Below are 25284 nucleotides of genomic sequence, written 5' to 3' on the forward strand. Positions count from 1 at the left end.
AAATTACATGCAAACTAGTATATGCATGCGCATTATACACATACATACAGGTATATGCATGTAAATATTTAGTACATAAATTTGGTAGCAACGATAAGCGGGGGATATTGAACCAAAGAGACTTGCAAATTAAATAGCAAAAACAAAAAAGAATCGCTAACAAGAGAATGTATTACAAATTGTATGTATTTTAAAGCTTCACTCGTTAGCCATTTATCTCGTAAAGTATTGTCCATCATTTCTACGATTGTTCTATCAGTCCAATGTTGTCATGTATGTCACACCAACTAGATATTCTAAAGTTTAGTACATAAATTTGGTCTTTGTTGTGTATATATGCGTGCAGCACAACACTTAATAAAAGCCAATAAAATTTTGGAGTCTTAAAGTAGAAATTAAAAAACAAATAATTACATACTAGGAATAAGTAAAGTGGGAGAACTAATATTATGCATATGCACGGTAGAAAGAACAACACATGCAAACTGGTGTATGCATGTGCAATATACACATGCATATTGGTAATATGCATGTATAAGTTTAGTACATAAATTTGGTCTTTATCGTATACCTGTAAAAACAAACTTCCAACCATGAAAATAAATACTACATATATATTGGTATGAGAATGGTAATGAATTAAACAACTCTAGTCTAATATTTAGTACTATTTGTTATATGTATGTCTTAACTACTAATATTATCCATCCATGAAAAAAAAATCAAAAGAAGAATATCTCTAACAAAAAACAATAAGTTCAATCAATTGCAATAGCTTCTAATGAATACGTCTCCAGCTTGCTCCTGTGCTTTCAATCCTCTTTTTCTTTGGCCTTTCAGGACCTCTGCTAACATCAGGTGGCATTATATCACAATTTTCAGGCATCTCAATATTTGCAATAGGATGAATTGATTGGGAGTACGACTGGGAAAAAGAAGAGACAGCGAAAGCCAGATTAATGAATGAGTATAATGAACCACCAGAACTAATAATAGACGCCACTGCATGTACACAGGGGAAACCGTCAATCTGCCAGTAACGACAATGACAACTACAAGACTTGCGTTCCACGTTAACATAATGAACTATGACATCCTCAACTTCAAACTCAACCTCATTTGATATAACAACCCTGAAAAATCTTGCAACATCAACTTTAGCACGATAAATACTTTCCATTAAAGGGCACAACTCCGAACGCCAAGACAAACACTCACGACAGCAATCATCAAACATCTTCATCATCTTTCGACGGATATGATACAACATAGCAGTGACAGACATAAAACGCTCTTCTTTAATCCACCCATTGAAGCACTCGGCAAGAGTACAACACATCTTACTATACTTGCATCCCTGAAAGCACGCATTAGCCGAATGCTCAAATGGGATCTTCACTAAGAACTCCTCAATTTTTGGCCCTCCAATTCTCTTTAGCTAAGTAAGCTTGTCCCGAAACTCAGCAATTGTAGGAGCATTAGCACACTCCGAGAACAAAGTCACAACATGCGGTATATTTGCACTCTTCCCACACATAGTCGTAGACACATTGTTCTTTAGGTGCCATAAACAATAGCTATGGAATGAAGTTGGGAAAACAATGGGAATGTTTTTAACTAAGCTAGCATATCTGTCACTCAGAAATGTGTACCTCCTATCACAAGGGACAACCAACTTCAAATTCTCCAAGAACCAACGCCAATTGTCATCTGTTTCATTAACTAGCCACGACAGCCATGGCCATTTGAAACAAAGCTAAAGAAGAAAAAAAAAAACAAATATAACCAATATAAAACATAATATATATATATATAGCCCGGCTCCTAAAAGGACCTTAAAATTGGACCAAATCTAAAACAACCACAATTTCACCTACAAAATGATTTAAAACCTAATCTTTTGTGCATATGATCTACTAACCATAAAGAACATCTCTATAAAAATTCAACTCGTTTGATATCCTCTAACTTAGATAAAAATTGTTGTCCATTTTTTAAAAATATCTAATGGTCCAGAAATGTCTAGTTTTTGCAATCATATTTTGCCAATATTAAAAATTGTCAAACGAGTTGAATTTTTATAGAGATGTTCTTTATGGTTAGTAGATCATATGTGCAAAAGATTAGGTTTTAAATCATTTTGTAGGTGAAGTTTTGGTTGTTTTAGATTTGGTCCAATTTTAAGGTCCTTTTAGGAGCCATATATATAAAAAGTATCTACTTAAGTTAACTTAAAATAAATACGTAAGTAAAACTTAGCCTAGAAAATGAATTCAACCCTAATATTTTGTGGATATGATATACTCAACATTAAGATCATCTCCACAAAATTTCAACTCATTTGAAACCTTCTAACATAGATAAAAATTGTTATTATCTTTAAAAAAAATCTAATGGTCCAGAAATATCGAATTTTTGCAATCACTTTTTGTCACACTGGGAAAGCTCACCAACATTTACATGCAAATTGAAGTATGCATGTACAAACAACGTAAACAAGGCATATGTGAAGACAAATAAGCACGATAAGACACTATTAAAACAATATCAAAATAACAAACATACGTTCAACAAAAAGATAGTTGTTTTAGAATAAAACCTTGATTTCCATTTTTAATTGTCGCTGCTAACAAACAACCTTTAAATTTGGCCTTCAAGAAAGTCTCGTCCAAATAGATCATTAGGCGACAATATATACTTGAACCTATGGATACACGCTCCAAAATTGATAAAAATCCTACGAAACTTATAAAGTCCCTCATCAATTTCAAGCACAACATAACTACTAGGATTCGAAACCCTTAAAACATCTTCAAACTAACACAGCTGATAATATGAAAGACCATCCTCATCATTTATGTCTTTCAAAGCCAACTCGATCTCTACCAATATAAGCATAATAGTATGATATATCAAGGTGATACTCTCTATGAATCAAGTGCATAATTTCTCTCGGCTTCATAGAAGGATTATCACGAATCATCTCAAGAATCGGGATTTTCACAAGTTAACTCGAAACTTTACAATTACTAACGTCTTTACATGCAAAACTACAACTATGTTCAAGGTTAAGCTTCTTCATCTCGAAAGAACCAAACTTCAAAGCACCATGGACAACCCAAAAGCAACCAGTTTCCCCTTTCTTTTTACAAATAGCATGTATTCGCTGCAAATCATTCTTCTTATACAATTATTTATATCCCGTTTCAATTGAGTACATGGTTAGCTTCACACGGAAATCACATGGTCCTTTACATTTTTGTCCAACATGCGTAAACACCTTAGCCCAAGTCTTTATCTTGTTTTCACGAGTAAACTCAATATCATGATCAAGAAAAATAGAACCACCTGAGTTAGTACTCCCTTCACCCCTCACAATTCCCAACAATAATTGAAGAAGACAAACCCAACACTATATTAAAATCAATCATGCTTATATGCTTTGGGGAACTATAACAAGCAATGGCTTGGAGCTCGGCATCAGTTTCAATAATAGATTGTTTACCATCACGAGAAATCCATACATTAAAATCCATTGTACACAATTCATTCCACTTATTTCGGATCTCTTCCTTAATTTTAGAAACTGTTAAATCTATTCCGATACGAAAAGTTAAACTATCATGGTCATAGCAAAACACTACTAGTACTGAAATATTCAAATCACTGCAAGGAAAAAAAAACTTATTTTCATTAAAAGTAAGCTCATTATATTTCATATAAAGACATGTTTTGCATGTCATAAGCAATCAACAACAAAAATGACACAACACCATAAAAAATCAAAACAAACAATGAATTAACTATGAATAACGCTAAACAATAAAATAAAAAGAAAAAGAATATGAGATGAGATAAAATGGAAAAATAAGAAAAACAAAAATGAACCTAGATGAGCAACGATTGATAGAGAGAAGTGGAATGGCAGAAAGTAAACATAACAAGAGTTTGCGTACGAAAGTTAGGTTTACTCTGGAAATTTTATAATTCTATTATTTATAGGAGGAGAAGGTTATTATTGAAATTATATAAAGCAAAAATAGAAAAATTTGTCTTGGAACCGTAATTGCTTACACTGACCAGTTGATTTGTTCTAAAACTATAATTATTGGTCAACCAGGCCTAAAACCGAAATTATTGTTCAATTTATGTATTTGGGCCTAAATCTATGACAATAATTATGGTTGTAGTATCGGGTTACTTTATTTATGGTTTTAGGACAAATCAATGGCTAGTGTTAGTAATTATGGTTTCAGGTTCTATTTTTGTCTCTTTTTTTTCAATAATATCCTTCTGCTCCTTACATAATATAAATTGAATTTTTTTGGACTCAACCCAATTTTCATGTGAGCAAACTCTTATTCTCCAAATCTTTATTCCACTTCTATTGATCAATTTCTTATTCTCTCATGGCAAACACCTTATTCTCTCATGACAAATATCTACATTCTTCTCCATCTAGAAAAAAAAAAAAAAAAAAAAAATCTCATGACAAATATCTACATTCTTCTCCATCTAGAAAAAAAAAAAAAAAAAAACCCCTTTCAACTATAAATTTGTAAAAAAAAATTGAGATCTACTTGTTTCCATGTTTGAGCTAGTTAATTAGTGTGATGTGATTAGTGATTTAAGAGGTTAGAAAACATCTTATTATCTCATGACAAATACTCTTCTCACTTTGCAATCTACTTTTTCACTTTTCAATTCTAGGTTATTATTGATTGAAGAATAATTTGGTCGATTTCGACATTGGCTCGACTAGTAATTGAACAACAATTGAATTTCCTCTTCAAATATTAGAATCTTTTGTTAATCAATCATGTGATTTATCTCGATTTCAATATTGTTATCGTCGATAATATTTTTAAGTTGGGACTTGAGAGTAGTAGTCTAATACACATGCAAACACTACTATGCATGTGTATTCCAACATGCACACAACATTATGCATTTGTATAACAAATATGCAAACATCATTACATATGTGTATAACACACATGCAAATACTACTATGCATGTGTATATCACATCATGCACACACCATTATGCATTTGTACAACATACATGCAAACATCATTACGCATATGTATAACACGCATGCAAACACTACTATGCATGTGTATATCACACATGTACACACCATTATGCATGTGTATAACACACATGCAAACAGTATTATGCATGTGTATTAAAACATACATGTAAATTCGTTGCTAAAATTTGAATCACCCACTCTCTGTAATTAAATTTGATTTCCAAAAATTAGTGGAGGGAGATGAATAAAGAAAGAAGAGATAAAAGCGGTCAAACAAAGTGGAGACATATTTTTGCCCAAAATCATCAAGTGGAGAGTAGAAAGGTCATTGAACAAAAACTGCCCTTGAGCCATAATTATATGCAGACCCTAACTAAAACCAAAATTAAAACTCAATATTATCCTACGGGCCATTCTCTGTTACATATATGTAGCTTGTTAAAGTGAACTCTAAACAGATATCATATCAGAATAAATTTGTGGACAAGCAACTGTTTGCTGTCCACAAGACCTTAGTTTCTGATTGGTGGAGTGACTGCCCAAAAACACTGTTAAACTGACCGAAAATGGATTTAACCAATAGAAATCTGCTGTTTGTGGACAAGTCTGTCCACAAATTCGGACTCATATCATATTGGTGGATTTGTATTGAAGGTATCCAATGTTGGGCAATGGGTCTGTCCAGGGCCCATCGAAACCGATTCAAGTTTGTCAATTTTGTTTATCGCATACTTGCCTGCACCTCAACATTTGGTTTACCAAGTCAGAGGGAATGTCTAATTCTTGTGAAAACGTTCAAACATCCACCGATCCACTTGTGACATCCATACTTGGAGAAGTTATGGGATGACACCTTGGGGGGATCTCGAACAACTTCACCGAAAACCAAACTACTTATTCTAAGTTATAACATTAGAATAACTCAAAGCACTTCAAATGATATAAAGAGGTTGTTACTGATCCACTTGGGGTGGAGACTTGCAACATTCTCATACACAAAACCTGTTAAAATTTTCCCTGTTGATCACAAAATGCCTTAGAACAGTCTACAAGCAAGCACATCTTAAGGTTCCATGTCTCATCATCACAGCATTCAGAGACATCACATACTGTCATACACAAAACTATTTTAAATTTACTCAGGTTGAAGAGAAAATGTTCTACAAGCAAGCAAATCTTAAGGTTCCATCTCATGACATTCATTTACTGCAACTGGAGCAACTCTACTGTGTATGACTGTATCTTGCCGTGGATGGGTACTATTGGGGGCATCATCATCCTGAGTAAAAGCCAAGGTCAAGATAGGTGCCACTTAAACAATGAACTAGACAAAAATAGTAACCAAAATGATCCAAGTACCACTGCAGCATTCTTTAAGACTTTACCCACAGCCATGTTTTCTTCCAACAATTTTTATTCCCACGTTTTATTTTCACCATTTTCAGTTTAAACAAAAGAACATGTGCTCCCATTTCATTCAGTAGGATTATGGAAATTATAAGCTAGAGTTAGATTTCACAAAAAGGATAGTAATCTTACAAGCAATTAACCACCGTCTTGAACTAAATCGGAGAGCTGGTCAATAATTCCATTAAGACTTCCGAGAACCTTGATCAGCTCATTTCCTTGCCATCTCTTGAATTCTAATTGGGATTCTCCAGGACCTTTCATGTCACTATAGCTGCTGCATTCGGGATCTCCTCTCAAAATAGCATGGACTAACCGTGCTTGTTCACGCAATTTCACTGCCATCTCATCATCCTTCTCATCGTTCTTGCTTTCCCGAGGAATTTGCCAGCGCCGTTTTTTCTTCAAACCTGGGAAAACCCTAATTTTATAGTGCAGTCAAAGCTAAAGATATAGGAGAAAAGAAAAACATGCTTTTCAGATAAGTTAGACCAAGGAACCATATCTGGGATTGACAAAAATATATCGATTCTTGGCATGATTAATCGTTTGCAGACAACATAGTCACAACATGACACACTACCAAAAGAATTTACAAGACTGTTGTACAGTTCTTTGCAGTCTGACCAGGCTTCTAGTTCCTCAACCCTCATTGGATCACAAATATAAAGGAGGGCAAGGAGAAGTTCTCATCACTGGGCCACTTTTTTCTCTCTTTTTTTTCTTTTTTCTGGATGGGCAAACCGAGACTTCTTTCATAATCCAAAGATGAATCAAATGCAACAAGAGGAGCACACCCCAGATTACTGCATTTCCCACAACCTCCTGTAGGCATAGCCATAACTGCCAGGACTGGTACCTATTGGAGTCATGAACTAGGGGTACGAGCTATCATTTAGGTATACAAACCACCAACATAAGGGAGTATGATACAAACAACTCTAACCAAGATGCCAAAAGGGGACCAAAATATCAGTTATGCTTTTCTCTCCATCGACGAACAACTGTTAAACTTATCTCTTGCCTTAGTAGAAAATAGTTCTCCTCTTTTCAGTACCAATTTTGGTTCCACAACCGCATATAGGCTTATAGCTGGAAGAAAAAATGAATAATTTTCTATATAAATGGTAAAAAGACGTATGCAGATTTAGGACCATTTTCCCTTTAGTCTCTATGGTAATGATAATAAAATTAAAAGTCACCAAACAATATAAAGCAAATAATGATGTATTAGATATAAATTGCGTTGGTTGATAACCCATAAACTCACATAAGAAACATGGTATACTGAGAGTTTGAGATAATACATATGTATTAGATTACGCAACATAATTCCTGTTATACAAGAGGGACCAGAAGACTCAGCAGTGACCGACTCTAGTTAATATACCATGTGACCCAGTACTCGTAATACTCCTAAAGCAGATAATTTTGTGCTCATCTTGGACCACACGTTCACTTCTCACCTACTTTACCCACTCTTGAGAATGGGTTCAAGATCAAGGATCGCAGTCCTCTTCACTATTTTGGGTCTTGAGGTGTCTTATAAGGCTTCTTTAAGATGTTGGTATACAACTGATCTTCTATGAATGACTGAATGTAACTCCAATGCTAATGTCTTAGCTCTCAGCATTTACTTGTGTTCCTCCTGATGCTACAGAGCAGCTTAATTGGCTCTTTCAGACTTTCCGTATTTAATTATCCCACGACAAGATATGCCTTTGTGGTGCATCATTTTTCCCATTTTATGAGTGCACCTCATACTGCACACTCAGCTGTCATTAAGACATCTTGTGCTAACCGGAAGGTACTTCGGATGATTTAGCTTTTTGAAAGTCTTTTGGTGTCCTGACCCTTGTAAAACTCTGAATAAAGAGCAAGTTATCCACAAATTACTGCACATCTTTAGATAAACAGTTAATTCTTTATAAACAATCCAATAATTGATAAAGACTAATGCTCATACGACTAGAACGGCCACTTAAAGTATACAGATAATGCCAGTGCATTGTAAAATGATACATATGTTATGTTCCCCCAAACACAATTGGTCAAAGAGGTTAGTCACGTTTGCCTTCAAGAATACAAGAAATTGGTCCCCAAGGCCCAATTTTGGGAAAAATGAAGTCTAGAGGACATGGTTTTTTGTGAGTAACTCACAAGGACAAATTTTGGGAAAAAGTAACTCACGAACCTACTATTTCAAAATTAATAACCCTCAAGGACAAAATAAGTAGGCCCCGCCTTTTTACATTTTTTTAAATGCCAGTTATACCTTTCCGTGAAAATAACCCTCAAGGACAAATGGCCCGGATTTAAAATAAATATTTTTCGATTTTACCCTTTCTGTCATTTTACTATGAACAATGAGTGTTCATACCTTCTGCTGGTGTATGAACAATGATTGTTCATATCCAAATAGGTGAATGTACAATATATTGATGTATGAACATTGAATGTTCATACCAAAAAGACTATGAACATTCAATGTTCATACCCAATCAATGTTCATACCCAAAGACTATGAACATTGAATGTTCATACCCAAAGGACCAAACCCAAAAGACCAAGGACTATGAACATCGAATGTTCATACCCAAAGAACTATGAACATTGAATGTTCATACCCAATCAATGTTCATACCCAAGGACAATGAACAATTAATGTTCATACCTACCAATTGAAAAAAAAAAAAAAAAAAAAGTAGTCATAAACAATGATTGTTCATGTTTGATATATGAACACTTTTGATGTATGAACAGTGATTTTTCATACCCAATCAATGTTCATACCCAAAGACTATGAACATTGAATGTTTCATACCCAAAGACTATGAACAATTAATGTTCATACCTACCAATTGAAAAAAAAAAAAAAGTAGTCATGAACAATGATTGTTCATGTTTGATATATGAACACTTTTGATGTATGAACAGTGATTTTTCATACTCCCAAATAGGTATGAACAATTCATGTTCATAACTGGATCAATGTTCATACCTATTGGATAATTGTTCATAGCTCCAATAGGTATGAACACTCATTGTTCATAGCAAATGTTTGTAATTGGGGGTATGACGTTCATACTAAATACACCAGGTCGTTTCGTCTGGGCCGGGCCATTAATTATTTCGCGTCAGGGGTATACTTGACATTTCATCTACCCGATCCGTTTTTTATTTTGCGTCAAGGGTATACTTGACCTTTCATCTACCCGGTCCTTGTGAGTTACGAAAAAAAAAATGGTGTCCTTGACAGTTACGTTTTCGACAGTTTTGTCCTTGAGAGTCACTCCCTGTAAAGAATATGGCACACTTTAGCGGAGCCATGCCATAGATTTGTTTCAAGACAACATGAAAAATGGAGTACTTGTCAAAAGGAGGAAGGTTCGCCCGTTTATCAAAAGCACAGAAACTTATTTGCCTACTAATAACATGTCTCTTCACAATTCTAGTTAGTGTAGCAAAAAGGTTTGAGAGAATCATCACAATTCCACTCAAAATAAAAGGATGATCCATTTCGGAAGTGAGTCAAAAGGAAAGTGAGTTATATAGATTTACCATGGTTCTCATTGGACCACGGACCACAGATCCATCCAAAGGGTGAAGTCTTAAACTTATCTTAAACTTATATTCCTTGTTGAGTTCTGATTTCCTTGGGAATGGCTATATAGATTTACCATGGTTCTGATTCTCTTTGGAATAGGAGCATCCATTTCTTTGTGTATCTTCCGCCTTTAAAGTTTTTTTTCCTCATTTCTTTTAGTTAGCCCACTTAGCTGTCTTTGGTAGTGATATGATACCTATCATACCACATCACTTGTTGATGTAATTACCCTAGATGTGCAGCAATATGTTCAGTAGCACCTCCTTAGTAAAGTGTTCACAACCTTAACCGAAAAGATGGAAACTTGAGAGACATCAAACATCTACTTGACCAAGTATCAAGAATCAACTTGCTTTATTTAATTCTCACAAGGCATTCATTTGTATCTTTGAATTTTGTTGCTTATATTCAACCACACCCCTTAAAAATGGAGAAGAGGGATGATCCTCCATATCATTTTTGTTTTGAGGATATTGCCAAGGTGACCAAAAATCCGAATATCTCTTGCTTGTGAGAGCTCCACTGTAGGTCAGGCCGTCAGGACGGAATGTTATAGAGAAGGATGTCGTGATCCAGCAAAAGAGTATAGCAAACCAAAATTCACATCATACTAAAGAAAAAGAGTATTAATTCACCACAAATTTTCTTGGATCAATGGTGAGAACCGCATTTATCAAAGATGTGTAACAAACCAAAAAGGAAGTTCTGAACGGGATATTAAATTATTCCCTTGGGGAAGATCGTATCCATGCTGATATAGAGTTGGCAAGGACAATATAACAATCAAACTAAAGGAGAAAGAGGAGAACTTATAGTCTATGTTAGGGACCACCTTTGAGTGTCTACTCTCTGTCTCATTTGTGGAGAAATAAAATCCAAATAAACCAGTCGTAAACTTATATGCATTGAGGTTCCTTCTCAAGTGAAAATTTGAATTCTCATCAGCCTCACCCATCAATGGCTGTGTATCAGTGTATGCATCGTACTTGCTATGGTGACAAAGTAGGATAACCGCAAGAAAGGCTTTCTCTACTCATAAAGTCCTAACCCACTTGTAAAAGGAGAATATTATGCTCTCTACACCGCACCCATTAGGTCTACATAAGGAGCCACTTTACAACAAGTCTCAACTGCAAACCTCAAGCACCACAACTTCTTCCCAAGGCTATCTTGTCCTCCATAAAATTATCAAACAGAGATCTATCATAGAAAAAAAGTGATGCTTGGCCACCCTTTTCTTCTTAGAGTGGCACAACTTTACTAATGGTACATAGAGAGGCCTACAAGCAATCCCTCTACAAAAAATGTAGTTAAGTATCTCTAGTCCACCCTGGAAAGAAGAAAGGGCAAAGATCTCACACCTGTTGAATCAATGGATAATTTCTTGATACTAAAAGCATAGAGATCAATTGCATAAAAGTAAGGGCTAAAATATAAAAAGTGGTACCAGATTTAGTCAAAGTGAAATTAGGATCCGAATCAGTATCGGTCTCCTCCTGGGCTTGAACAGCTTCCTCAATAGAACCAAACAAATCCTTATCAAACAAAAGCGGAAGTTGTAATTCCAACTGACTATCACAATCCAATGACCAATAAGAAACAACCCGAGACTGCATTTCCCAGTCTTTAATCCTACTATACTGATCAAACAACAACTCCCACTTCCTACGACACTGGTTCAACGACCTCGACACTCCCAATGCATTGCAGTTGTCGGAAATGTGTTTCCATTTCGATATTGTCTTTGTGGAATCTGATTCAACGGTTGCCACCTCGTTTACTAGAACGAACATTTCTCCTAGTGTCCAATTAGGCGCTGCTTTAGAACGTCTTCTGCGAAATGACTTTTTTATCTCTGAGCATTCACCGTTTTCTTTTGCTCTTTCTGCTTTAATTTCAATCGCTTTTTTTTCTACTTTATTTTTCTTCATCCGAAGTTCCATTTTGAAAGATACAGTTTGTGGCATAATATATCGCTCTTTAAGCAAAATACATGTCGGCATATGTTGGTGTGGACGACATTTTGGACTGTTTGCCACGTGCAACTTTAATAATAATAATGGAAAAGTGAGAAATTAGGGAAAAAAACAAAAATGAAAAGATAACTGAGCAGTCAAGAAGAAGAGGAAGAAGACATGGAAATTTACGAAGATGATGACGTGGAGACTGAAGAAAAGATACAGGAACAAAAACAAGTGGAAGAGAAACCTAAGCTGGATGTTAGGAGGAAAAGAATCCGTAAGGTACACATTAGTTGATTTTAACTGATTTGTCATGATGATTATTTCTTTGTTAATACTGGAATTACCCTTTGCTAATAGTGTGCTAACTTGAGGGACTTGGTTGTAGCTTAGATATAATAAGAAAATAGGTTATGGGAGAAGATTACTCGAGTACCAAAGCAAAAGGTGGGTGTCACACCCCAAATTTCTAGAATATTTAAAATTGGGAATTATCCAATATATAATTATCTCAATCGTCACCCTATTTAATCATCTGAAAATCCAGGATTAAACGAAACTCTAATAGCATATTATCAATCAGGATATTAAAATCCGAGATCAAATTTAAAACCAAAATGAATAATCCTTCAATCACATTATTAAACTACAAGGAAACTAACCAACTGTATTATATCTGTCTCAAAAACAAAACCGTACATTTCAGAAAAACTTAAATCAGAAAACTCCAAGAGCAAATCCAAATCACGTGTCCTCATCCACTGCACTCCACAATCTATATTTTCAAGAATACACCCATGTTGTAAAACAAAACAAATATGGGTCAGAAAATTGAATTTGTTGAATTGCTGGTATGAGTAAGACTAAAATAAAAACATGTTCAATATTTCAAATAAAAGAATATACTATTACAATAATTTCAACTTGGAAAACAAGTTAGTTCCGTTTTTTTCAAAACGGTATGTAGTTTCTTCCCAAGTAATATTTCACTCCCAATATATAATTCCAAAAATCTCATATAACAGTACTCATTATTCTAACTTTTCAAAATAACTCACAATATAAATATCACTTATATTCCACTTATTAAATGCACATATGATAACCTAATTAAATATGAGTTTAATACACTTTAATTTTAAGCCAACACGTCGCCTTAGGGTAGGATATTTACGTCTCTGTATAAAAGAATAATAAATCCTACCCTCCTGCAAAACAGAGTTAGACATCACAATAAAATGATTTATCTCAGCCAGTCAAATTTTCATTCATAATCAAACCACATTTAAGACACTTAAGTTTAATTGATACAACCTAATTCGTCCCGCATATTTGGGGAATATCACTTATCATAATAACTATATCAAGGGTAGTCATTCACATGACATCATTACGTTATAAAGTTTCTACGTGCATAACCATAAATCTTAGACTATCACAAGTCATTAATATTTGCGTAATAACATATCAAGTTATAGTCATTTCGCAATCACATAAAAGATCACAAGCATTCACTAATATTATTCACAGTCACACTTCACATTTATAACATCACACAAATTCACATACTTTTAGTTCATTCAATTTCACAATATATCTTGTTTATTAATCACTTATTTACTGACCTCACATTTAGTTCCTACTCTACGATTTGCACTTTACATATTTGTCAAATCACACATACCCGTGTGCCTCTTTCACACCGAATACCACTACAAGATATATGTCCCAAGCAGAGATATCGCCTCCAGGAACATATTTACATCTTGCAAACTCGTAACTTATAAGTCACAGCCATTTCTGGGCTTTCCATGCGCATAATCACAGCCTCCTATGGGCATTCAATATCTTATATCATTCATGGCATATTCAATAAATACCTTGGGTTATTCCCACCACATTTAAGGAATATCCATCATACACTAACAGGTCATTCATGGCACATTCAATGAATACATTCCTATCATTACCAAATCCTGAGACATGGAGAGTTCTAAAGGTGTGCTCGACTTATTAAAAATATTATTCTCAGCCCACTTATCATTGTATTAGCATTAATCATGCACAACAATTTATCACACATGCAGAAAGTTAATTTCACGCAAATCAATCACGCATTTAAATATCATTGAATGCAACACAAATGATCATCAATCAAATACAATTCAAACAGCCACAATCACGTACACAATTAAATACTAACATTATACACATATAGTTATCACAAAAACTAATATATAATATATAATATAGTGGCTACACCTGTACGTATCCAATCTTTCAAGAATAGAATCAAGTCTTACGTAGCTCTTAACCAATAAATGTCAACATTCTTGTATGTACTTTTGAAGAAAACAACAATTTATTCTATATAAAATCACATACAATAAGTTTCAAATACTACCACAATCATATACGTAAAGTTTTATATCCAAAGATACACTATGAACCTTTAAATCCAAAAACTCACAAATGGATTTTTCTCTACTTTTGATTCTAAAAAACACGATCTTATGAACCATGTCGGTTCCAAATAAAACCACAGTCTAAAAGTAGGCTGCAAACACTATATAAAACACCTAAAAGAGTTTAAGAGACTCATAGTTCATTACTAGACATATTTTCCAAAATAGGTTCATACACATAAAGGATAACACGGTAGGTTTTCTAGCCAACTTGTCAAAGCAATAACATTTTCTACAGTCATCCAAAATAATACACCACTTGATTATTTGAAAACTAGGATAGTTATACCTACTTCTTCATGTATAACTCGAAATCCTAACCTCAGCCCATCTAAAAGAAAACTTAGGTCGAAAACAGTAAAAATCCTAATTTTCAACAAACTAGATTCCTGACGGACTATTTTTCGAATGGAGATCAACTATTTCCACAAGTTTCCAAACGAGACAAGGCTTTTTGCGTTGAAAAGAAGACTCTCACTCTAACTATATTAAAACTGGACTTGAACACGGTCTTGTGGCCCGATTTCTCGACGATTGTTTTCTCACAACCAAACTTCCGCATTACATTATATCTATCTCCACAGAACTCGGAATGTGACGAGGCCAATTGAGTTAGAAAGAAGACTCGTAAAACTCACATTTTCATGTTTTACTTCTCCCCCTAGCTTTATGCAATTTGTGATCAATATGTAGAAAATTGTTTTCTGACGAATAGAATTTCTGACGCATAGAATTGTCGAGGTCATATCTTTTTCGTCACTCATCCAAATTAAATGAGGCTCACTATGTCGGATAAAAGACTCTCTAAGGTTTCATTAGGTTTTGGTTTCGCACAAATCTACAAAGTATAGTGTCCTACACTTCCTACAATGCAACATGTCCAAAATATATGCACAAACAGTCATCATATATTGAAGTCTGTTTTCATAATCTTAAACACGAATATGAACTCGGGTCAAAGTTAGAGGTTGTATCTCTAGATTCTAATGGTCTTGATTCTAATTTTGATTTTATTATTCGTTTCTACTCGTTTTAGGTCCAGTTTTTTTTCAACTTCAATTTCAAGATGCAAAACGACTAGATGTGAAATTTTACAAAAACACGAAAGTTGTAGATATCGCGTCTACAAGAAATGTGCATGTCTACACAAAAAGAGTAAATTTTTATTTTATATGATTTTATTATTGCAGATCGCTTTCGGTTTAGGTCCAGTTTAGCGTCGGACTTCAACTTCAATTTTAGTATGCAAAACGACTAGATATGAAATTTTACAAAACACGAAAGTTGTAGATATGCGTGTCTACAGTAAACAAGAGTAAACAGGCGTTGGATTCATATCAAAAAGATCAAAAACGAATTTTCTATGCTTCAATTACCAAGAACAGTTCTTAAATTCTGAAAATCAAAACCCTATAACATGAATCCAATGACTTCACATCATTCAAAACAGTTGCCGGCCTATATAATACTACCAATCAATCAATAAACACATGGTTTACTCACTACCGTATACAAATACTCCTCAACACGACAACACCTATATATCAAAACTAAACTTTTGGTGCCAGTAACTCAGTATATCGAAAGTCTTTGATTAAATAAATAATTTCGATCTCAAAGTTTCATTATAGATAATTAAATACACAACTAATCTAAACCCTAGTAATAAATCAATTATATAAAAATAAGGTTTAGACTACTCACCGGAATTAATCGAAAAGCGAAAACGTTAGTTTACGCAACAAACTTGAAATCAGGCAAACTCGAAAACCGGCGTTAAGATAGTCTTTCTCCTTCGAAACCTTCTCTTTACCACTCTCAAAGCAATAGCACTCTATCTCTCTTTTCACTATTTACGTCTCTTTTTGTTTTCTTTCCTTTCCTTTTTTTTTTTTTTTTTTTTGAAACCCCTGAAAATATCCAAGAGGGAGCAAAAGAGGGTTCGTTGTAACTAAACCCCTTTTCTCTCTCCCCACGTTTTCTCTCTCCTCTTTTATCTTTATCTTTTTTTCTTATTATTATTACTTAACTTCATATATTTAATTAAAAAGGGGAATAAAAAAAATAGGAGTGTTATAGTGGGGCAAGTGTGTTTTTGGCTTGGCTAGAGCTAAACTAGAAAGGAAAAGAATCACCCTTTTGGCTCATCCTGAGTGAATTTATATAATGTAGATCTTATTGGCGAAAATTTCAGTTTAATTGAATCTACACTTTAATTGAAACACAATTAAAGACGACCTAAAAATCACTTTTTAATTAAATCTCTCAATCACAAATCACACACATAAACAAAACTACTAAAATCCTAACTACAAGCCCATTATTTAAAGTAAACCTAGAAAGCATAAACCAATAGGAACACGACATGTGTCCAACTAATTAATTGACTCGAACCATGGGCTTGGACTCAACTAAGGGGCTCACGCCCATAACATGTAAAGGGAACATAGGCGCACACCTATGACACTGACAGACTCGACTAATGTTCTATATCACTCTCCCCAACCGAAAAAAATTCGTCATCGAATTTCTAATCAACAAGAACTTTAGGTAAAGAGAACCACGTCCACAAGTTTTAGGAAATCGGCCAATACCCCAACTGAAAGGAATCCGACTATGAATTTTTCCTTTGTATCAGCTTCTCTAGCTTAAAATCAGTAACCCACAACATGCTCTTGCACACAGATTATGAAAACAATAACCAGAAGATGCACTAAAAAATTTCGGTACCAATGGCTCATCTTGAAAGCTTGTAACTTCACCAACATATGTGACTTTTTTTAAGGAAATCCAAATCTGCAATCGTGCTTTTTTGAAAAACAAATCACTTCGTTTATCAAAGTGAGTCACAAAATTTTCCCAAATTAGATCTTCGTACTTATCAAAAAGAGACTCATTTTTATACTTATCAAAGATTGGTGGAGTGCCCAATAGGGGGGCTTCAACACCTGCTAGCAGTCGAGCAGCGCCATCATTGAGGGGTACACCCTCACGTTCCTCATTGAGAGGAGGTTCCCTGTTGGTGTTATCTTTCATGCCAACTCTGTTCTCTCTGCTGTTTTCTAGATTTGTAGGCCCAAAAGGGTTCAGAAGAGGGATTGAACCATCAACCTGAGATGCATCATTAGTACTAGCCACTGAACCATTATTCTGTGGTGGTGGAGGTGGTTGTTGCATCTCTCTTTGGACTGGAAACTTTGCTTCCATCAGGTTTTTGAACATCTGTGTCATGTTCTTTATGCTTTCTTCTAAACGAGACATGCGAGTATCTACGGATGGAGGACGACCTCAAGTTGCTTTGTGATTTATCATAACAACACAAAAAAAATTGACTTTTCGAGGGAAAAAAAAAATCACCGTGAATAGTAACCTGGGTGAACAGTGACGAGGTGAAAAGTGCCCGATGAACAGTGTTTCACGAACAATGTTTTCGGAGAACAGTACCATGAATAGTAACTCCTGGAATTAATCTGCTCCGATACCAAATAATGTAGATCTTACTGGCGAAAGCTTTAGTTTAATTGAATCTACACTTTAATTGAAACAAAATTAAAAGACGACTTAAAAATCACTCTTTTATTGAATCTCTCATACACATAAACACAACTACTGAAACCCTAACTACAAGCCCGTTATTTAAAGTAAACCTAAAGAGCATAAACCAATAGGAACACGACATGTGTCCAACTAATTAATGGACTCGAATCATGGGCTTGGACTCAACTAAGGGGCTCACGCCCATAACATGTAGAGGGAACATAGGTGCACCCCTATGACACTAACAGACAGACTTCGACTAATGTTCTACATCATTATATGTCAAACATATATCCCGACCCTTAATTGATTGGGAAATCGAGTCGTATGAGTCACTTTTGGCTACACAAGGGGATAATTTTGGGAAGGTGGGTAGAACAATGAGGAGTTCTCGGTGCAGTCTTTCTGCTATGTGTTGGATTTGTATGCTTGCACAATCTAGAAAGTAAAGAAATGATTTTGATTTCCTTAAAAGAAAATTTGTTAAAATTTGCTTTCCTTTGTTGGATTAGGGAGAGTTAAAACCATTGACCTCTTCAATAGAAGAGGTATGGAGCTCCACAATGTCTGTCCACTTGCAAAGTGAGTCGGAGAGTGGATCATCTCCTTCTTACTTGACTATTTTTGAAGGGTATTTGGAAAATTTGCTTCTCATCATTCCTTAAGCCTTGGAGGATGCCTTCTAACGTTAAAGATGCGTTAAGTAGTAAATGTTTGAACCACACTTCAACTATATGGAAAATTGAACAAAGTAATAAAATTTTATTGATAACTATATGAATAAAGAAAATTATGTTTTACAGAATAAAAGAAATAACAATAATAAAAGAAATTACTCTTGATGATTGAGGATTGCAAATGCAATGTCTTAAAGACGAATTTCACCCCTGTCCGAGTGCTCACAGTTCTTCGAGTGTCGTCTTGCCAGAATACAACAATCAGTAACTCCAAAGTGTAGCACCACAACTTCGAAATCCTAGCGAACCTTTGAATGGATTTTTGTACTCTATGAAAACTTCAGAAAATCAAAATGGAGAAAAAGAGGATGATTATTTTCAAGTATTTCTCTTAGATTTAAGATCCTCTTGAATGAACAAGACAGGGGTTTAAATAAAAATAAAGTGTCTTCAAACAGCCACCATGTCTGTTCCATGGGTCACTTTGTCTCTTCAAGCATATGTCTCTCCAAGACCATGTTTAAAGAGTTTGAAAAGATAATGATAATTATCCAAAAAGTAAACGTTAGTAACTTCTTGATTATCCGAAAATAAAAACTAAGTACCAACCATACAAGTCCAAGTCCCCCAAGGCCCAATCATAGACCATAGAATATTCAATATATTCCTATGTCTATTTTGTTGGGGAGTGGGTTTAAACCTTCCATATCCAACTTGGATTCCAAAATGTGTACCACTAGACCAACTTTTTAAAGTTCAAATACACCATCTTTTATATATAGGACTATTTTTTATTCACACTTAGATTTTCCAATAGTAAACTCATACTACCACCATTGTCTAACAAGGCATCATAGATTGCGGAATACCTCCCTAGAGCTATTGTTTGGAACTTTTGGAAGGAGAGGAACACAAGAATTTTTTAGCAACTAGAGAAAAACATTCACAGGATAGTGGAGGGATAAAGAGGAGTTACATGATTGGACATGTGCTAACCCAAGTTTCAATGAGGTGACTTACCAAGATTTTATTTAAAATTGAAATACCGTTGTACTATAAAAGGGCTTGTAACCGGGTAGAGGGGATCTTCTTGGGCATTGCTTAGCTCCTTGCTATGTGGCCTATTAGTTGTAATACTCTATTTTAATCACATTAGCTAATTAATTGAATTTTACCTATGAAATAAAAATAAATAAATAAAGACTTCTTACCATGTTGTAAGTCAAATTAAATCTAATGATTAATAGGCAGTATATTTTTTTCCAATTTGTTATTCAATTTTCATATTGATATAACTGTTGAAATGAGTCACTTGGTCACTCACTTGAACCAGTAACTCAGTAAGCATTATCTCGCTGAGGAACCCTTAACGAGTGTTCTACTGAACCTAGTACATAAGAGTACATAGGTGCCGTGAATTGAATTGAAAGCTGGTGTATATGAGGATGGCACACAGTGATTCTTCTCTTTCATTTATCTTCTTTGGAAGTGTTTGACTGAAATTAGTTAAACACTTATGCTTGAAAGCCTATTTTACTTCTAAATTATATCGTAGTATTGATCTATCTTTTTGTCTGCAATTAGAGGCATAATTATATTGGTCAAGGAGTTGTCTGTAATTAACTATTCGCCTTTCGTGATTTTGGATTTTTGTGTTATCTTTGTGGGAAGTCATCGATTGTTATTATTCTTAAAAGTTTTACTTTCATGAAAATATGCCCATCTTCTATAAGCTCTAACATGACAATTTCTGGGGTTCTTTTACAGCTTAGGAAAATGCTCGATCTTGTGGTACATGCTTCTCAGTGTCGCTCTGCCAATTGCCCTTACCTGAACTGCCGTAAGGTCAAAGGACTATTCAAGCATGGCCAGATGTGCAGAACTCGTGCCACAGGGGGCTGTAGTCTCTGCAAGAAAATGTGGTATATCCTTCAACTGCATGCTCGAGCATGTAAAGATCCAGGATGTCATGTACCACGCTGCAAGTGAGTACCACTCATTTTCAAGTATTTGTATATGCATTTTGACCTAAGTTACATTGACACGGACACGTGTGTCCGTATTTGACACGGCGAGATATCAAAAATTGAGGTATATTCATAGTTCAAGATTTTGGAATTTTGGAAATCTGGAAAACCAAAATTCACAATATTTCGACCCATGTCATATTCTGATTTCGACTAATTTTGGAATTATCAATATTTCGACCCTATGTTGTTTTTTCCGTTTTTTTTTAAAAACTGAAATATCCAGTGGAATTCCGACATTCCGTTCAGAATTGTGAACACTAGGTATATTCAGTGGCGGAGCCAGGGGGGGCCCAGGGTACACCCTGGCTCACCCTCAATTTCTTCCAAAAAAAATGACTACTATATATATGAAAATGATTTTGTTACTAAACCCTCAATCAGAATCCACCAAAAATAAAACTCCTTCCCCTAACTAACATAAGAAAGCTCTCCATTTCTAATTTTATGTATTTTGAGAAACAACACTTTTGGCAAGTGTTTTTCCTTGTTTGGAAAAACAAAAAGATGAAAGAGAAAAAAAAAGAGTAATAACATTCTCAAATCTCAACTCAATAATTCATATGTATGTTTATTGGTATGTTTTCTAAACCTTAATTCCCCAAACTCTTATTTTTTTTTTTTTTAATAAATTTTATTAGTTATAATTCAATTTTGTAATAATGAATTCAATCCATCGACTTTGAGTCCATTACAATTTTAATTTGTTGCATAAAATTGTAGTAAATTTACTTTTGAATCTACTTAAAGCATTGATTGGAATTTCGGGATTAAATGAAAAACGAAAAACTAAAACAATTAAAATAAATGCTAAAGTGACCACAAAAAAATATACTTGGTGTCTAAACATGTATAGTTTAAAACAATGGTGGGATCATAAACCATGTTGGCTTTAACAAGCTAGTTTGAAAATCCAAATTTTGCTTACCCACTATAGATTTTTGAGAAAGCGTAAACATGAGAATTATGTTCCCAATCCAGAATTTGTAAACGCTTTGTAAGTCCAGAAACACCATTTTTGTTATTAATATTAATTACCCTTTAGCCAAAAAAAAAAATGTCTAAACATTGTATAATATTTTTATTATTAGCCTATGTGTTTTTTTTTTTTTCCCAATGCCTTTTGGACTATTTTCCTTACAGGTTCTAAAGAATTCATTGTTTTTTATTTGTTGAATTTTAAAGTGGTTTCCATAAGCATATATATTTGTAAGAAGCATATATTTGTAGGCACTTTCTTCTTAAGTTCCTAATTTTCTAAAGCTAAATATCCGTGTAATTTTTTTTTTCTCCTAAATCGATCTATTAAGCAATCTAGTCTTTTGTAATTCCAAAATTTACATATCTTTTGTGATGGGATTCGAATTGTGTTTTTTTCTTTTTTTACTTTTAAAAAATATGCAAGGGAAAACAAAAAGTCGACAAATTGGGTGTTATCTTATTTTAGTTTTTATATAGTGACTAGTTGTGGCTCACCCTCACCCAATTTCCTGGCTCCGCCACTGGGTATATTACATGCAATATGTGTCTGTGTGTCCGACACGGACACATGGATACGTATCCGACACAGATTATTTTTGAAATATGGTGTGTCCATGTAACATAGATTTTGACTTGTACAGCGATTTATATGTTCTGTGCAATGTTACTCTCCAGGGATCTGAAGAACATTTGTGGTGGCGGAGGGCACCAGTAATGGTGATGATGAGACAGGGAGCTGCAGTGCTTAAATTATATGAATAAAGAAAACACTTCCAGTTTAACAATTACATTCAGCTTCTTGTTTCTACAAATTTCGTTGGTTTCAGACAGTTCTTACCCAAGGCAATAACTTTCACCCTATAGTCTTGCTATTAAAGAAACTGAGGTGAGACTGTTCAATATCACACTATATAAGTATTGTTGCACCAATTGTTGGATCATCTCGCATTGCGACTGAGTAGGCTATCAGGTTTCACACGTAATGACGAAGCTGTAAGCTGTAAGCTGTAGCACTTCTATTTCAGCAATGGTTCACTTCTCTTTTGGAGTGGGAGAATTACACCTTTGCCATTGCAGCCTTAAACGTGCAGACATTAACATGTCTCGCCAGGCATGTGTTCAGGGCTTAAATGACATCGAAACCATAAGCTCTCCCTATATAAACGGTTACAGAATTATACAATTAACGGCATTGCGAATTTGCAATTTCAGCCCTAAACAAACAAACATATATGGGATCCCAACATGTATTACAGGGTGTCCCTCTTCCCAATTTCGTGTATCCCCTGTATGTGTTTATTGGCAGACAGACGTATTGTCGCCACTCGCCAATGTCACCCTACCCGGCCGCCCCGTTACCTTTAGACACAGGTTTAGGCCTTTGGGGTGAACATCACATTCATAAATCCCGTCATTATACAAACCTGGGGTGCATGAGTGCTTCAGAAGTTCAGAGCATAACAGAAATTCAGAAAACATGAAACTTAAAACTTAAAACAGAGAGAAAGAAATAAGGAATCAGAAAGTACAACTTCATAATTCAGGAACCTTTACAGTTTGTTTAAACATAAAATATAGTACAATTGAATCCCAATGACCAACCAAATTCCCACAAAACTAGAGAAAAATTGTTCCAAATTAAATCAATTTAACTTTTAACCAACACAAATATCAAGCAAGCTAGAGTAACTAGGATGAGGGAGAGAGTTAAAAAGGGCTGCAATCTCCTCATCCATGTAATAACACTCTTCTTCGCTTCTCCCTTCCAAATCAATATCACCAACATTGCCTTTGTTAGAAAAAACATAATCATTCCCAAACGCCGCAAAATCATCAGAAAAAAGACTTGAACCGTCTTCAACAACATCATTATTATCAAGAATATTTTCAAGTGAACCCCACCATGTTTCTTCTTCTTTTCCCTCTTTCATAGTAACAAGAGCACTACTCTCTTCAGCAGCATGATCAACAACACTGTTCATGCCAACCTCGGATGCGACTCTACTCGAAACTTTCTCTCTAAGGCACTTCAAATCCACGTCGAGTTTCTGCAACTTGTCCAATGTATCGAATTCGGATAAATCAACATTCTCCCACCAGAACTCACCCTTCTTATTTCCTTCTTCTTTTTTAGTACCCTCGTTCGCATTATGATGATCATCATAGACTACTACTAGAGAATTTTTATTTGAAACGTCTGAAGATTTAAGATACCGATCGACAACAGTTTGTACAGAGGAAGAGCCAAACTCATATGATTTGCCATGTTCAGAAAACGCAAGAACGACGATCTCAGCATTGCAAAGTTTGCATAAGCTCTCGGCTTTCTTGAAGAGACCTTGGCGTCTTTTGCATAAGGTGACTTGCCTCCTTTTTGCGTTTTGTATTCTCTCGATCTCAATCTTATTCTTTCCCATCTCTGATCTCTCAGTGGCAATAACAACTCTCGGGAAAACTAGGAAGAAGAAAAATAAAAGTGAAGTGTGGTGTGGTGCGGGCAAGTGTGTTTTATTTATAGGTTACGGGGTGACAACTGGAGTTACAGCTGTTAACACAGGGTTACTAAGGGCCATTTGTTTTTGCCTCTTATAAGACCTTGAGGTCTTATAACCTCTTATAAGATGTGTTAGTGATTTTTGACATTTTTTTTGTTTGTTTTTTGCCTCTTATAAAAGGCATTCTACTAGAAATGTCTTATAAAAGGCTCCAATTCTATAAGTACCAAAATTGGATCTACTTCAATTCTATAAGTCTTATAACTTAAAAAATAACTCAAATACCCCCGTCCATATACCCCTAACCTCATTTATCTCTTCTTTCTTTTTCATTATCTTCTTCTCCAAATAATTCAATTGCCCTAGCCACCACCAGCTACCACCACCACCACCACCACCAAACTATTAAAACCACCACCACCACTGCCGCCACTACCACCACCACCATCATCACCAATTCACCACCACTACCACCACTACCACCACCATCATCACCTCCACCACCACTATCACTGTACTATTAAGACTATCACCACCACCACCACCACCGTGCTATTAAAACCACCACCATCATCATCACCTCCACCACCACTATCACCGTATTATTAAGACTATCACCACCACCACCACCGTGCTATTCACCACCGTGCTACTAAAATCACCACCACCACCATCACTACCACCGTGTTATTAAGACCAATATCATCACCTCCACTACCACTACCATCACCACCACTACCACCGTACTATTAAGACTATCATCACCACCACCACCACCACTACCACCACCATCATCACCAATTCACCACCACTACCACCACCATCATCACCACCACCACCAAACTATTAAAACCACCACCACCACTACCGCCACTACCACCACCATCACCACCACCACCACTACTACCACCATCATCACCTCCACCACTACTATCACCGTACTATTAAGACTATCACCACCACCACCACTACCACTACCACCACGCTATTAAGACCAATATCATCACCTCCACTACCACTACCATTACCACCACTATCACCGTACTATTAAAACTATCACCACTACCACCACCGTGCTATTAAAATATCCAC

At 35.2% G+C, this 25284-nt stretch overlaps 3 protein-coding genes and 1 long non-coding RNA gene across 4 annotated transcripts; 1 reads left to right on the plus strand and 3 right to left on the minus strand.

Annotated features, from left to right (window-relative positions):
- Positions 1-6038: 6038 nt before the first annotated feature.
- Positions 6039-12052, minus strand: LOC147509621 (sequence-specific DNA binding transcription factor). The gene is made up of 3 exons (XM_086601898.1): positions 11497-12052; positions 6575-6852; positions 6039-6314 (listed from the first exon to the last, which is right to left on the minus strand). Exons 1-2 carry the CDS (start codon positions 12050-12052, stop codon positions 6581-6583), a joined length of 828 nt encoding a protein of 275 aa, XP_086458024.1. The 3' UTR covers positions 6039-6314; positions 6575-6580.
- On the minus strand, positions 7709-11012 carry LOC147509622 (uncharacterized). Its single transcript, XR_015218535.1, has 2 exons — positions 10882-11012; positions 7709-8307 (listed from the first exon to the last, which is right to left on the minus strand). It is a non-coding gene; the product is annotated as an uncharacterized LOC147509622 (long non-coding RNA).
- Positions 10227-22627, plus strand: LOC147509623 (histone acetyltransferase HAC12-like). The gene is made up of 3 exons (XM_086601900.1): positions 10227-12292; positions 20457-20674; positions 22373-22627. Exons 1-3 carry the CDS (start codon positions 12185-12187, stop codon positions 22410-22412), a joined length of 366 nt encoding a protein of 121 aa, XP_086458026.1. The 5' UTR covers positions 10227-12184; the 3' UTR covers positions 22413-22627.
- Positions 22462-24157, minus strand: LOC147509624 (MADS-box protein SOC1-like). Its single transcript, XM_086601899.1, has one exon. It carries the CDS (start codon positions 24112-24114, stop codon positions 23353-23355), a length of 762 nt encoding a protein of 253 aa, XP_086458025.1. The 5' UTR covers positions 24115-24157; the 3' UTR covers positions 22462-23352.
- Between the last annotated feature and the right edge of the window lie 1127 nt (positions 24158-25284).

Source organism: Coptis chinensis, chromosome 3 (genome assembly GCF_015680905.1).
Source record: "Coptis chinensis isolate HL-2020 chromosome 3, ASM1568090v1, whole genome shotgun sequence".
In the NCBI taxonomy this organism is placed as follows: domain Eukaryota; kingdom Viridiplantae; phylum Streptophyta; class Magnoliopsida; order Ranunculales; family Ranunculaceae; genus Coptis; species Coptis chinensis.

What these genes read in the sequence shown, in the direction of transcription:
- LOC147509621 (XM_086601898.1), bottom strand. Translation starts at nt 12,052, where the DNA reads ATGCCGACATGTATTTTGCTTAAAGAGCGATATATTATGCCACAAACT. An exon ending in TTTCACTTTGACTAAATCTG is followed by an intron (nt 6,853 to 11,496) that starts GTACCACTTTTT and finishes GGGTTTTCCCAG; the next exon opens with GTTTGAAGAAAAAACGGCGC.
- LOC147509623 (XM_086601900.1), top strand. Translation starts at nt 12,185, where the DNA reads ATGGAAATTTACGAAGATGATGACGTGGAGACTGAAGAAAAGATACAG. An exon ending in GGAGGAAAAGAATCCGTAAG is followed by an intron (nt 12,293 to 20,456) that starts GTACACATTAGT and finishes GTTCTTTTACAG; the next exon opens with CTTAGGAAAATGCTCGATCT. An exon ending in TGTCATGTACCACGCTGCAA is followed by an intron (nt 20,675 to 22,372) that starts GTGAGTACCACT and finishes GTTACTCTCCAG; the next exon opens with GGATCTGAAGAACATTTGTG.
- LOC147509624 (XM_086601899.1), bottom strand. Translation starts at nt 24,114, where the DNA reads ATGGGAAAGAATAAGATTGAGATCGAGAGAATACAAAACGCAAAAAGG.